This window comes from Cygnus olor, assembly GCF_009769625.2.
Source record: "Cygnus olor isolate bCygOlo1 chromosome W unlocalized genomic scaffold, bCygOlo1.pri.v2 SUPER_W1, whole genome shotgun sequence".
In the NCBI taxonomy this organism is placed as follows: Eukaryota; Metazoa; Chordata; class Aves; order Anseriformes; family Anatidae; genus Cygnus; species Cygnus olor.
The window spans coordinates 1,047,225-1,062,398 of NW_024429070.1; the positions used below are offsets into that span (position 1 = coordinate 1,047,225).

At 42.2% G+C, this 15,174-nt stretch overlaps 1 protein-coding gene across 2 annotated transcripts in view; it reads left to right on the forward strand.

Annotated features, from left to right (window-relative positions):
• Positions 1–362: 362 nt before the first annotated feature.
• LOC121062895 (activated RNA polymerase II transcriptional coactivator p15-like) overlaps positions 363–15,174 on the forward strand; it is a 34,151-nt gene continuing 19,339 nt past the window's right edge. Inside the window, exons 1-3 of one of the 2 annotated variants that reach the window (XM_040543191.1) lie at positions 363–428; positions 2,318–2,390; positions 3,935–4,051. In XM_040543191.1, the coding sequence (XP_040399125.1) occupies positions 2,319–2,390; positions 3,935–4,051 (189 nt within the window). In that variant the 5' untranslated portion in view covers positions 363–428; position 2,318. The other variant, XM_040543192.1, reaches the window with a different exon arrangement.

Below are 15,174 nucleotides of genomic sequence, written 5' to 3' on the forward strand. Positions count from 1 at the left end.
ACCTGAGGGGAGGAAAACGAAGCGCACACTGCTGCGAAAAAGGGGAAGCAGCACTTTCCTAGACAGCGCCTCAGGTGACGCCTGGGGCTGCAGTCTTAGCATGCAAAGCAGACACGTTGGTGTCCCCTCACCGCGTTTCCTTTCGTCCCCTCAGGCGCGACTGCTAGCGAACTCGAAGAACAACCACGACAAACAGCCATTTGCACAACCAAGGGGCCCCTCGCAGCCCCTCAGCAACCGGGAACCTTTCTGCATACCCGGCGTAAGGTTCCCACTACGGGAGAGAAGAGGAGGGATAAAGGGCCGCGTCCCCTTTAAACAACTCCTCCCCTCCCCACTTTCACGTGGTACACGGTAAGGGTGGGGATTTCACAGTGCGTCACTTCCGTTCTTTTAGCGGTACCGTGGAATTCTGCGTGGAGAAGGATGTGAGTTTTAGGGTCTTTCTTTTTGCTCTGTTCGAGCTGCTGCCATTTTGTCTGTTCCTTATCTCTCGATATCTGACTGCTAGGAGGTTGATGCCTCCTGGGTGGCGCGCTGAGGTAGTCCTGTGTTGAGGCTTCCTCCTCCTTTCCTCGAGTGTCTGCTGCACCCCGTGGGAGGGATGCCCCACTGGGGAGTGGGCTGGGGGCGGGAGGAGGAGTCGTTACTGAGGAGAAGTTGGCACGTTCGGGGGGGAGGAGGGGCAAAGAGGTCTTGAGTGAGGGAGAAAATGGAGGTAAGGAGTCACTCGACTCCGTTCCCCCTGTGCTGGGATCGGAGCTTGTCCGCAGACGTTTACCAACCCCCCCCTCCACCCCCTTTTTTTTTTTTTTTTTTTTGGGGGGGGATGGACACGATGACGACGACACGGGACTGTTTCTCCTGTTTTTCGCTGCTGCTGAACCGTAGCCCCTTTCTGCCGCTTTGCTATAAGAGGACCTGGGCGGCCTTGCCCACGACTCCTCTCCGGGCCCTTGTCCCTTGCCCCTGGGGGGGGCAAAGAGAGACGCGGAAAGAAGAGGAGGAAGGGAGGAAAATGGCGGCTGGGATCCGCCTACTGGTGTTCTCAGCTCCTCTTTCTCTTCTCCCTTCTCTTCGTCCTCGTGTGGTCTGTGTCTCGCTCTCCCAGGTGGTTTTGTCTCCTTGCTCTCTGACTGCCGACCTCTCCTCAGGGAGTACCGCAACCCCCCCCCCATTTCTCTTCCATTTCTACCTCTCACCTTTCTCCGCGTTGGTACTCACTCATCCTAATGCAGGCTTCAGGGTTATCGTCTGTGGCCCCTGGTCCTGCGTTATCGGTCTCTTTCGACCCCTCGATTTCATGTGATTACTGCTTGGTTTTGCCTTGTTCCCTTCTAGCTCTCCTTTTCCCTCCATCTTGCAGCATGGCTTGTTTGCTCCTCCGTATGGTGTTTTGTTTTCAGTGTTACAGCTTCCATCGTTGTTCTCCAAGCTGTTATGACAGAACTTGCCCCACTTTAGAACCATATTGAGCCATTAGCATTGTTCAAACTCTGTTTTTACCTGTGTATGTGGTTTATTTCACCACTAGTTTGTTTAAAAACGAAAGTTTTCCTTTACTGAGATATGCTTCTCTAATATTTTCTTAGCCTTACATAGCTTAAGTTTTATATTCAATGTTTGTTATGATTGTTTTTATTCTGAAAGGAAAAACAACCTATTTACTTGTCACAAAGAGTTTCTAGTAGCAGGCAAGATGTTCAACTGCTATATCTTACCACGTGTTTGCATAGTAAAGAGATGTAGAAACACCTGGCAGCATGCATTCAAGGAAAGTTGAATGTCCACTTGTTTGGCAAATTAATAGACCCTAGTGACTGATTTGTTAAAGCTGCAGTAGAAATATTAATTGTAATGCTGTAGTTCATTGTAACTAAGGTGTTTTTTCAGACTTTTATTACTGGTGGGAAGTTTAGCTTAGTGCATGATTATGTAGCTGTTGCTTGCATATTCAACTAGGCAAAATGTTTGTGTAAGAATATAGATAATGCTGTGGCCTTAATAGTTTCTGTTTATGAATGTAGCATTGAGAATTCAAGTGAAGATAGTGTACCGTGTTTTTGGAAAAAATTTCCTTTCTAAACAGTTTCAAAGCTAAAATGCTGCATTTAAGGCAGTTGCAGAAAAAAAAAAAAACAGACTAGGGAATGGTGCTTGAGATCGCATGAATTATTAAAGCTTATACGAGAAGACAGGAAAACTTAGGAGGGTTTTGAATAAAGTGATGATTTACAAACAGGTTTGAAGATTGCTTTCCAGATGTAATGGGATGTACTTATTGTACAGTGTTCTCATGTTATCTTTCTCTTAGTAGAATGCCTAAGTCAAAGGAACTTGTGTCTTCAAGCTCATCTGCCAGTGATTCAGATAGTGAAGCTGACAAAAAGGTGAAAATTATATGTTGTTCATTACTGTTGTAATAACTATTATGTGGCAAAGTATATGTCATTCCATATGATTTATCAGACGCTTGAAGGAAAAAAAAGATTAGGGTTTGAGTAGATAAGAGGTTTTTGTCTTGCGGTAAACTTTTTTAAGTTGCATTTTGCTTTATGCAGTATTTTCCGTATGGCATATCTAGCCACAAGCTTCGTAGAATTCTCTTTGTGGCAAGAGACAGAAGGCTTTGGTATAAGCAGCCCCTTGTGGCAAGAATTGGGACTGTTTCTGAGAGGACTCCAACCTCTCCCCCTTTTTTTTGGTGTCTGGATAACTTGCAAGTCCGAAGTGAAAATCTCCACCTGCCTAGTTATCCCTGTACCACTTGCTCATATTGTTTACGTGTTTTTTCTTTTACTGTAATACTGTCTGCTAGTTTCTTACTTAAAAGCTGGGCCAACCTGAGTGTCTTTGAGTTGATTAGTTTTTACATGTTAACTGTTTTTAAATGTGTAAATCAAGTGTTCCCACTTATTTTTAAGTTAATTTGTAAGTTTTTGTTGGTGTACCAGTCGTTATGAACAAAAACTGAGTACAACAGTGAATTACCTTTTTTAGAAACACTAGGTGGTAATGGATACATTAGATCTTTTAATGTATATGAAAAGACAGTCTGCTTTACTGAATTGATTCAAATGTGATGTAGTTGCAATAAGCAAATTAGGTATTCTGTCAAATGCTAATATAAGAGAAAATGGTCAGGTGATGTTTTTTGGTAGGGAAATGTATTCCTGAAGAGTCATACTCAAACTTTTTGCTTCAGTGGGTAATGAGGGTTTTTTTTTTTTCCTCTGACAACCTCCCATATTTGTTGCAACCATTCCTCTTTGAAAGAGGCTACCCACGATATGGTTCTAGCAGGCGAGAATAACTTTTGGTATCTCTGTATCACTGTGTTCTTGGTGTGAGGGAGGTGGACTGGGGGAGTATGTTTATCATATGAATATTGATAGAAATGGTAACTTCATAGCATCTGCAAGTAATCTGATTTACAGTTGATACCATCTGAATATTTTAAAAACATATTCATTATGCTATAGACAGAGATGAGACTGATAATAAAGAAAAAAATGTTCCCTAAATAGAGGTGACTTCCAGATCCTTTCTTTATCTCATTATTTTTTTAGAAGTTGTTGGCTGTCCTGCATTTTTGTTGTTTTCAGAAGAAAAATGTGAAACTTCCATCAGATTATTTTTTTGATTTAAAAACTACTAAACTAATAATATTGCTGCACAAAAAGAGTAGACTTTTTTGAAATATATTTTGATCTGACTCTTTTTAAAGCCAGAGTATTACAGACTTCACTGGGAACAGAATTAGGCTCATTTGGAGATTTTTCTTTTAAATTCCAGTCTAAATTGTACAGTATTGGAGGCCTGCTATCACAAAAGGAATGTGGTAGTGTAGTAGTTGTTTGTAGCCTCTAATGGAAGCTTTTTTCTAACTAATGATTGCAAGCTGTGGTTCATGCATTTCTATTCTTGCTTCAAGGCCAAGCGGAAAAAGCAAGCAGCTCCAGAAAAGCCTGTAAAGAAACAAAAGATGGGTGAAAGCTCGAAAGGTGCCGCTTCTAAGCAAAGCAGTAACAAAGATGAGAATATGTTTCAGGTAAAATTGATGACTCTCTTAAATCCTGGTTAAAGTAGCATGTTGCATCATATTCATACTGCTTCAAAATTTATATTGACTATCTTGATAGCGTAGTGCCTAGTCTTCTGAAGTCTTGGTCAAAGGGGGGTTATGATGCTACTGTACGGATGAGGTACTCAGAAAAAGCTTTGTCAGGTTTCAGTAGAGAAAAAGAATCTGAGTTGTGGCAATTGATCTAGCTATCCCTCGTGGTTTTTGACCATGGTAACTCTCTAGGTAGTCATTTTGTCTGTAAATACAGCACTCATCATGAATATACTATAAATATTAAATCAGGGCAGTCTCTGGGTAGAAATATTTTCTAATCAGGGTTCTTGAAAGATAGGTTCTTGGAAACCAAAGCATGGATTCTTTATTCCTATTTAAGTAGGTCAAGGACATCTTGACTCTGGTCTTATAATACGGTATCTTGGATTAGGTTTTGCTTGTTTATTTTGTGATGCATATTTTTCTAATTGAATGTTCAAAGAGATTATAAGGTCATCTGACTGTAGATGTTTTTCAGTAGCAAGATGCATTTATGAGCTCAGGGCATGGTTCTTGGGGTTAGCTGAGGCAGTAGCTGTGCAAGAACTTATGTAGCTTTGAATCCCCTATTTTAGGGGAGTGGGTCAAGAGTTAAATGTCTGTGCGTAGGTGGCTTGATAAAGGCAGGGGATAGGAAAAACTTAGTGTATCTAAGAACTTCTCGGTTTGTGAAAGTATATGGGAAGGATGTCTAATAAGATGATTCCAATATTTGGTAAGGCAAAAGAAATGGCTTCAGGCTGTAGCTGTGCAAAGAAATATGGCAAAATATATTTTCAAGAGATAAGGCCTGCATGATTATATAATACAGGGCAGTTACTCTTAATGTTATCAGTCCTTACTTCTTGTTTAGTTGGAGGGAGGGCTTTGATTGAAGACGCTGTTAATGGCTGTACTAGACCATTAATCTGACCTAAACCATCAGTGTTCTTTGGTCTCTGCCTGCCTTTTAGTTACTCAGCAGCAAATATATTTTAGATTGCTTATTCTGTTATGTGAGCCATTGTGGTTTTTTTTATGCTACATCAGCTTAATGTGCCTTAACTGAGGTGCAACTGTTTCAGTGTAGAAATAGCATTGTAGGTCTATGGTTACTTTATCTCTCTCCCCTCTACCCAGGAGAGCATGTTAGAAGCTCTGGTTGAATTTTAACTTTAGATACATCTTTTTTTTTTGGTGTTCTGGGACTATTAATACTACAAATCTCCTTTCTGCTTCCCTGTGGTGGTAAAATTTATTTCTGATGTGCAAGTGACTTTGCAGTATAACTTACAGATATGGCTTGAACTGATAGAAATCGGGCTGTGAAGCATTCACAGTTTAGCCGGAAGTTTTATAATGTCCATATTGTGTGTAGGAGTGGCAGCAAATGATGTGAAACTTAATGTTCTAAACCTCAGACTGTGTTCTAGAAGTATACAGTTTACCTTAATGTAGAGCTCTGACTGCTGTATTCAGAAGATTCAGCATTTTTGTCAATATTTAGTCTTATTTTTTTAAAGTTGGTGTTGGTGTAACTATTCTTGAAACTCATTAAGAATAGAATTAATCTAAGTAATAGGGAATTATTTCAGTATGAGACCAAGTGTATTTTATTTACATGTCTTGGCCTTTTTAAGCTTTATAGGTAGCCTAGTATACTTTGGAATTTGTTAAAGGGATTTGGGCGCAAGTGGAGTGCAGAAACTTACTTTGCTCCAATTTGTGATATTGCTAGAGGTCCTAAAGAGAAGCGTTATTCATGTTAATGTGGAAGGGTTTAGTGTTCATGCATTAGATTCCCATCTGTGGCTTCAAACCCATGTAAGCTCTGCATCATGTGCTTTGGTTAGTTTGACAAATCCTGTCATCTACCTATGCCTGATTTGGGTAAGGTTTGTTAATGCTGTCTAGATACAGTATTAATGACTGTCCAGAATGGAGCCACATAACACAAGGCATTTCACAGAATTTATTTGAATTTGTGTGAAAAGAACTCTGCCCACACCCTCCCTCTTTCTAAAAAGTTAAGTTATATTTGCTTTTTGACTTGTGAGAAATAAGTTCATCAGCTTCATGGTGTAATGTCTTTACCTATCATAGGTTCCTGAAAATAAATAATAAGCTTGTGATGCTCTCTAGAGGTGATTGATAATAGAAATGATGAATAGTGTTGCATCGGTAATAACCTCAATTTCAGAATTCGTGTTCTAAACCAATTTGTCCTGCAGAGCTCAGCTGTTTACAGAACTTTGCATTCTAGGGATTTATATGATCTTACTGTACTTCTTATGCTATACATGTGGTTATCAGCTAAGATAGAAGGCTGACTCTTTCTTTTGCAATTTCTACTTTCACAGTGTGTATGCAGTTTAAAAGAAACTGGCAATTAGAGGGGAAAATGTAGGTAAACATACTTGCTGAAACTCATGCCGGAAGTCAGTTGTATATCTTTTGAAAGGTAACCTGGGCACAGTTCAGTGCATTTTATTCTAGGCAATGGAAACCTGGAAATAGTTTCTTTGACTTAATTCAGTAGAATAGTGTATCTAAAGAGCTGTGATACTTAATAAAAAACATGTGAGCTTGTGTATTAAGGTTGAACAGCACTAACTTCCCTGCTTTAAAGCAATACAACCCTTGGAATGCTACTGTGATTATAGTGATAAAAAGGTGTCTTAGTCCAGTGAAGTTATTCTAGTACTATCAGCTGCTGTTTGGGGGGAAAAAATGTTGTTCAGAAATGACTCAGTACCAGAATTACAGGTATCTGGACCTTAAGAAAAATCAATTTACTTGAGTAAATCTAGATCTTGGTTGATTTTTTTTAAACATTTGTTGTTAATTAGAACTGTATGTTAGATACCAGTGTTAAAGCTTTTAGCAGTGACAACTGTTTTGTATAGAGTTCAATTAAACATTCTGAATTTAATGTGAGCATTCAGATGAAATGTAGACAGGCATAAAACCTAAAAATTTCAGCACTTTCATTTGGAACTGTTTCCAGTTAAGGTAAACTTACTGACTAAATAATATGTATTTTATGTTCTTGCACCCCTGTGTTACTGTAGTTGAATTACGATATGTAGTCCTTATATTTAAATCCTAAACCATGTGACTGTGATTGCATCTCTAATCTGCTATATTGTATCAGATTTTATTTCTTAGAGCAAATCTTGAATTACTTGGCAATGCACTGATAGCCTTTGATTAAAGGGTTAAAAAGATGTTCTGGAGTGTTAATGTTTCACTTCTCTTTTCTCCCTCCTCTTTCTTTTCTCCAGTGAAGTGTTATAGTGTAAAACCAAGAAATGTTTTTTTATGCAGACTATTTAGGATATCCTTTGCCAGCAGAGCTGACAAATGTGGCCACGTTACTAAGTTAAGTCAGAAAGTACTCAGCTGCTCTGACATCATAGCTTATTTCTGTGTTGTATTTGTGTTGTGGTTTAGCCCGGCTGGCAGCTAAACACCACACAGCCGTTCGCTCACCCTCCCCCCTCCCTCTCTGGGATGGGGGAGAGAAATGGGAAAGTGAAGTCTGTGAGTTGAGATAAAGACAGTTTATTAAGACAGGGAAAATAATAACAATAATAATAATAGTATTAATAGTAATAATGTGTACGAAATAAGTGATGCACAATGCAATTGCTCACCACCCATTGACCGATGCCCAGCCTATCCCTGAGCAGCCGGCCCCCCCTCCACCCCGGGTAGCCATCCCTATATATTGTTCAGCATGACAGCAGATGGTATGGAATACCCCTTTGGCCAGTTTGGGTCAGCTGTCCTGGGTCTGTCCCCTCCCAGCTCCTGCTGCATCCCTAGCCTGCTCGCTAGCAGGGCAGAGAGAGGCTGAAAAGTCCTTGGCTTGGTGTAAGCACTGCTCTACAACAATTAAAACATCAGCATGTTATCAGCGCTCTTCTCATCCTAATCCAAAACATAGCACCCTGCCAGCTACTAGGAGGAAAATTAACTCTGTCCTAACTGAAACAGGACAATTTGTTAGTGCTGCGGAAGTACTTAATAAATCAATTATAAAATACTATTATGAACTGTAATCTCTCCTTCATTTTGAAGGATACCTTGAAGTAAGAAAAAATGCTTCATGCTTACAGTATCTAAAGATGTTCCAATTGTTTTAAAAAGTAATTTTGGAGTTAATTTAACATGGTCTGCATAAAAAGAAAAATGCCTTCAACTGAACATAAAGCACACTTGTTTACACGTATTTTATGAAGTAACAGCTTAGACTTAAACATCTGTGGATGATTTTAATTGATTTAAGAGTTCATGTTTTCTGGTCTTAAAGCTAGTAAGATGTTTGATCCCATGTTAAATTGTCAGTGCAAAATGCATCTATTAAGGAAAATTAATATTCTTAAGCTTTTTTACTACTTTGTTTTTAAAATTGCTTGCTTTTGGATGTTGTGGTGGTCTTACTTGGGTGGGCAGTTGAGTTCCACAGCCGTGCTCTCACTCTCCCTCCTCAAAGGGGAAGGGGGAGAAAATATGATGCAAAGGGCTCAGGGTTTGAGAAAAAGATGGGGAGATCACTCAACAATTATTGTCATGGGCAAAACAGACTCAGCATAGGGAGGTGGTAAGATGTATTGCCTATTACTAACAAGCTAGAGAAGGGAGAAACAAAGGAAAGAAACCAAAAATGCCATCTACCCTCTTCTACCTCCTCCCCCCTGAGCGGCACAGGGGAATGGGGGCTGCGTTCAGTCTATAGCACTTTGTCTCTGCTGCTCCTTCTTGGTCACTCTCGGCCCCTGGGCCATGGGGTCCCTCCCACAGGATGCAGTCCTTTCTGAACTGATCAGGCATGGGCTTCCCACAGGCAATAGCTCTTCAAGAACTGCTCCAGATATGGGTCCGTACCACGGGGTCCATCCCTCAGGAGCGAACTGCTCCAATCTGGATCCCCCATGGGCAGCAGCTCCTGCCAGGTCACCTGCTCCTGTGTGAGCTCCTCTCCACAGACTACGGGTCTGGCCCAGAATCTGCTCTGTCAGGGGTCCTCCACAGGCCGCAGCCTCCTTCAGTGCAGGTCCACCTGCTCCACCATGGTCTCCTCCACAGGCTGCTGCATGGAGATCTGCTCCACCGTGGTACTCCATGGGCTGCAGGGGAACAGCCTGCTTCACCATGGTCCTCACCACAGGCCGCAGGGGACTTCTGCTCCGGCGCCTGGATCACCTCTCCCCCTCCTTCTTCACTGACCTTGGCGCCTGCAAGGCTGTTCCTTGCTCCTCTTACTCTCCCAGATGCTGAGTCGCAGCAGTTTTTTTTCCCTGTTTTAAATATGCTCTCACAGAGGTGCAAACAACATCACTTATTGGCTCAGCTCTGACCAGCAGTGGGGCTGTTACCTAACATGGGCAGCTTCTAGATTCTTCTCACAGAAGCCACCCCTGTGACCCCCTGCTACCAAAACCTCGCCACGTAAACCCACTACAGATTTGTTCGTTCTTTAGAAACTGTATACAGAAAGGACATACAAAACTCTAAGCGTTTCTTAAATGAATTGCTTTGTTTTTATTACCTAACTTCTGATTCTCAAATTCACACCAATGTATGATGTGAGTGTATGTATTATCAAATGGGGGAAAAATTTAATAATCCTAAATATATAGTGTGGTAAAGCATGCTATACTTCCCCTTCTGCTCTCCACCCTCAAAAAAAAAAGCAGGCCTCATTCAGTTAAGTTGCGGTACAGAAATTCCCAAAGCATCACTTTTAACAATTTCATGCCATGGCATGTGCTGGTAAACTGAAAGTTTTGGTTCTGGAACACCTGGTTACAGTGAGAAATTTTTACCCACCTTCCAATGAAGTACCAAGACAATTTGAGAACAGGTGTGGGGCCACTTGGTGGTTTCCTTTCATTTTCCATCTGTATTTGCTTTTTTTAAACAAACCAACCAAACACCATTAAGACCCCTCTAGAAATTGTGCTTTTCTTGTGTGAATATCTAATGGTCTTTTTTTGTAGATAGGAAATCTACTTATAGATAATAGAGTTCAATCTTTCTTTATAACTGTCTTAGGTAGTTATAATACGGGCAACAAAGAACAAAAGTAAATTGCAAGGTGTGGTGTGGCAGTCTGGGTGTGATGCTGCCACTGCTGTTTTCCAATGGTGGTTGTAACCTGCTTGTGAAGAGCCCAGCCATGGTATCCACCAGGCAGAAAGCCATGGCCTCTGCATCCCTTGTAGCCTCTCCAGCCATGGCTACTCATGTGGATACACAGGCAGAGGTCTCGGGGAAACACGCGGCTGTCCAGGTCTTGGGCTGCAGAGTGTGCCCGAGTCTTCTGTCAGTGTCTGACAGCAGCAGCAGTGGGTATGCCTGTGGGAGGTGTGCCCAGGTTGAAGAATTGCTCAGCCTGGTGGCAGAGCTTCGGGAGGAGGTGAGTAGGCTGAGGAGCATCAGGGAGTCAGAGAGGGTGTTGTGGTTTAACCCGGCTGGCAGCTGAACACCACACAGCTGTTTACTCACCCTCCTCCCTCCCTCTCTGGGATGGGGGAGAGAAACGGGAAAGTGAAGCCTGTGAGTTGAGATAAAGACAGGAAAATAATAATAACAATAATAATAATAGTACTATTACAATAGTTCTATTGGCAGCCTGTTCCAGTGCTCTGTCACCCTTACCGTGAAATAAAAAAATAATAAAAAAAAAATTGTAATTCTGGTAACTCAAATGTCATATTGTTAACCATGTGGAATGTTTAATGTTTTGTTCTGCTGGTATCTACTGCAGAGAGACCACTGAAAATATGAGCCCTCCAACTCTAATTCTCTTAATGTTCAAATAAAAGTAGTTAAATGGCATATGTGTAATAACAAGTTGAACACCTGGAAATAAATGAAGGCTTCTGTTGACATAGTGTTATTTTTAATAGAAATTTGGCGGCACTATTTTTTCTCAAATTGTTATGAAAACTGTTGTTTGTTTCTTGCAACTGTAATAATTTGGAAACTTAAGTATTTTGATATTAGTCTGTGTTTGTGGGTGGGAGTTTGATTGTGTAGCTCAGAAGGATAGAAGTTTTTTTTACTTTTGGATAGAAGTTCTTTGCTATGAAGATGGTGAGGCACTGGCACAGGCTGCCCAGAGAAGCTTTGGATTCCCCATCCCTGGAAGTGTTCAAGGCCAGATTGGATGGGGCTTTGGGCAGCCTGGTCTGGTGGGAGGTGTCCCTGCCCATGGCAGGGGGGTTGGAACTGGGTGATCTTGAAGGTCCCTTCCAATCCAAACTATTCTATGATTGTGAGTGTCTTGTAAATATGGAAGCAGCAGATAGAAACTCACTTTCAAACACCAAACTGAAGGGCTTGAAAAGTGGAGTTTCTTTGATCTGACAACAATCAGATCCCTTCACTGCAGACTAGATAGAAAAAAGGTGTTCACCCATTTTGTTAATCACTGGTCATAATTAGGTTAGCATGGGCTTCTTTAGGAAGGATATTTGTTTTTTTCTGTGCTTGTTGTGATTGATCTGTAGGGAACGAATTTATCTGATCGTAGCCTTGAACCAAACTTTTAAAAGTAATTTTGTTTAGTTCAGCATTTCATGGCCACAGAGCAGAAATGAGTGTGGCTTAAAGGGAAGAAGCATGGATTGGGGTTGATAGAAGACTATCTACCTGTTTCCCATTTACTGCATTCCCCTTATTGATAGCATCTATCTTTGACTATAGCTCTGGTGACTAGAGTATGGAAGAGCAATCTGATAGGCAATATTTTCCTGCTGCGAACCAAGTCTTTTTGTCCCATGCTCTCAACTTCGTTTATGTATGTAAAAGCGTGAAGGTACTTGCTGCAGAACTGAAATAAGTGGCCCTTGGCTCAGTGATAGTTTTTCAGGGAATCTTAAATAATGCTCTTTTGTGAGCATTACTTTTGGTGATAATTTAAAGGTTGAGAACTTGGTGACAGAACTGTTCCCTTGGTATGACGCTTACTGCTTAATTCAGTCTTCATTGTATTTCCTTTCAGCTTTGAATGAATCCATATGCTCATCATTGATGTGATGAAGAGTGAGGTAGGAACTGAGGTTGAGATGAGTAGTCAAATTTTAAAAGTATTTTTGTCCTTCATGAGGAGGAGGTAGACTCTCAAAATCCTAAAGATGAATAGATCTTGCTGTGAAACTGCAGAAGTTAGTGGAACAAACAGAACACGTTCTTAGAAATCTCTAGGTATAATATACCTAGATATCTCAAAGCTAAATAAGAAAAACATTTTATGCTTCCTTGGCCAGCATGCCTAATAGACTACTGTTAGGTGTCAGTTCACTTTGGCAGAAGTTAATGAGGTAAAACCTGCTGAAGTCGAAAAAATGGTAAGATTTTACATAACACTTAATTGTGTTGCATAGAGAGTAGCTATGTAAAGAACAACTGTTTCACACATGAAGAACTTTAATGTTTTCTGCTTTAACTAATAGGCTTAATGTATCAGAATAATTTTTGGACTGTTGAAAATAAAGCCAGTTTCATCTCACAAATGAAAAGACAAGTTCTGTTCATTAAAATATTATGTAATATATGTGGGGGAGAGGCAAATTACATTGAATATTAAGAACAAACTTGAGATTGATGTCACCCGAACAGCTAATTGAATTTGAAACTTAACTGGTTTATAGCAATCAAACTTTGCAGTCTTGTTGTGGTGCTGATTTTATGTAGTCTTGATAGCTTTTTGATAGCCACCTGAATGTGATATGTCCTTACAGAGCCCTGTTCTGTTTCCTCCTTCTTGTTTGCCATCTCTTAGCTGAGACCTGAAGCTCCCTTTGCGTTTCTCCTATTATTTGTGTTCAGACTGGAAGCATCTTTCCATCCCTTGGAACAGTTAAGCATCTCTGGCTGCTGTCATCACAGGACAAGTATTTTAACAATTGTCTGTATATACCTAGGAAAGCAGCATTCTGATGATAACTTGCAGGTACTGCTGCCATTGCTAACGCAGGCCAATTAATGATCATAGGTCAATTTGTTTTTTTTTAGTATTGTGATAATGCAACTACTTTAAGTATACTTTAATCTTGATAAATAGTTAGCTGACATGCATAAATCAGGAAGGAAATAATTTTCTTCATACTAGCTTGGATTATTGTCTGCAGTGAAAGTACTGGACAAATGCTTTTTCCCTTCAAGTGATTATTAACAACTTGAAAAAGGCTATAGTGAGAGTCCCAGTTATCACCAGGTTATTGGCTCCTTGTAAGCAAGGGCATTTATAATTGTGAAGGGTGAATGGAAAGAAAACTCAGTTGCTTGGGTAGCCTGAAAGAAGTTTCACAGAAAAATCTATGGCATTTCACGGAATTGTAGGGGTTGGAAGGGACCTCAGAAAACCATCGGGTCCAACCCCCCCGCCAAAGCAGGTTCCCTAGAGCAGGTGTTGCCCAGGTAGTTGTCCAGACGGGCCATGAATATCTCCAGAGAAGGAGACTCCACAACCTCCCTGGGCAGCCTGTTCCAGTGCTCTGTCACCCTTACCGTGAAGAAGTTCGTTCGCATGTTGGTGCGGAACTTCCTGTGCTCCATTTTTTGACCACTGCCCCTTGTCCTGTCCCCACAAACCACTGAAAAGAGGTTGGCCAAATCCCACTCTCCCACACTTAAGATATTTGTAAACATTGATGAGATCCCCTCTCAGTCGTCTTTTCTCCAGGCTGAACAGACCCAGGTCTCTCAGTCTTTCCTCATAGGGGAGATGCTCCAGGCCCTGTATCATCTTTGTGGCCCTCCACTGGACTCTTTCCAGGAGATCCCTGTCTTTTTTGTACCAGGGAGCCCAGAACTGGATACAGTACTCCAGGTGAGGCCTGACCAGGGCAGAGTAGAGGGGGAGGATCACCTCCCTTGACCTGCTGGCCATGATCCCATTGGCCCTCTTGGCCACCAGGGCACACTGCTGGCTCATGGTCAACCTGTCATCCACCAGGACCCCCAGGTCCTTCTCCGCAGAGCTCCTCTCCAGCAGGTCATCCCCCAGCCTGTACTGATACGTGCGGTTGTTTTGTTCCTTCCCAGGTGCAGGACTCTACGCTTGCTCCTGTTAAACCTCATTTGGTTTCTTCCTGCCCAGCTCTCCAGCCTGTCCAGGTCTTGCTGAAGGGCAGCACAGCCTTCTGGCGTGTCGGCCACTCCTCCCAGCTTTGTATCATCGGCGTACTTGCTGAGGGTGGACGCTATTCCCTCATCAAGGTTGTCGATGAAGATGTTGAACAAGACCGGACCCAGCACCGACCCCTGGGGAGCACCGCTAGTCACAGGTCTCCAGCCGGACTCTGCGCCGCCGATCACCACCCTCTGAGCTCGGCCAGTCAGCCAGTTCTCAACCCACCTTACTGTCCACTCGTCTATCCCACACTTTCTCAGCTTTGCTAGCAGGATGTCATGGGAGACAGTATCAAAAGCCTTGCTGAAGTCAAGGCAGATGACATCCACTGCTCTCCCCCCATCTACCCAGCTGGTGATACCACCATAGAAGGCAACGTGGTTGGTCGAGCATGATTTCCCCTTGGTGAATCCATGCTGACTACTCCTCATAACCTTCTTCTCTTCCAATTGCTTGGAGATGGCATCCAGAACAAGCTGTTCCAACACCTTTCCAGGGACAGAGGTGAGACTGACTGGCCTGTAGTTTCCTGGATCCTCCTTCTTGCCCTTCTTGAAGACCGGAGTGACATTGGCTATCCTCCAGTCTTCAGGCACCTCTCCTGTTCTCCAGGACCTTTCAAAGATGATAGAAAGTGGTTCGGCAATCACCTCTGCCACCTCCCTCAGCACATGTGGATGCATTCCATCAGGGCCCATGGATTTTTGTGCATTGATCCCACTCAGATGCTCCCGAACCACTCCCTCGTCAACCGGGGGGGGAGCTCTCCATTTCCCAGATGCTTTCTCCTCCCTCCAGGGTCCAGGAGTCCCGGGGGGGGGTCTTTGAAGCAAGGACAAAGCAAAGGCGGCATTCATTATTTCCGCCTTCTCAGTGTCCCCTGTTACCAGGACACCCCCCTCATTCAGCAGGGGACCCACATTATCTC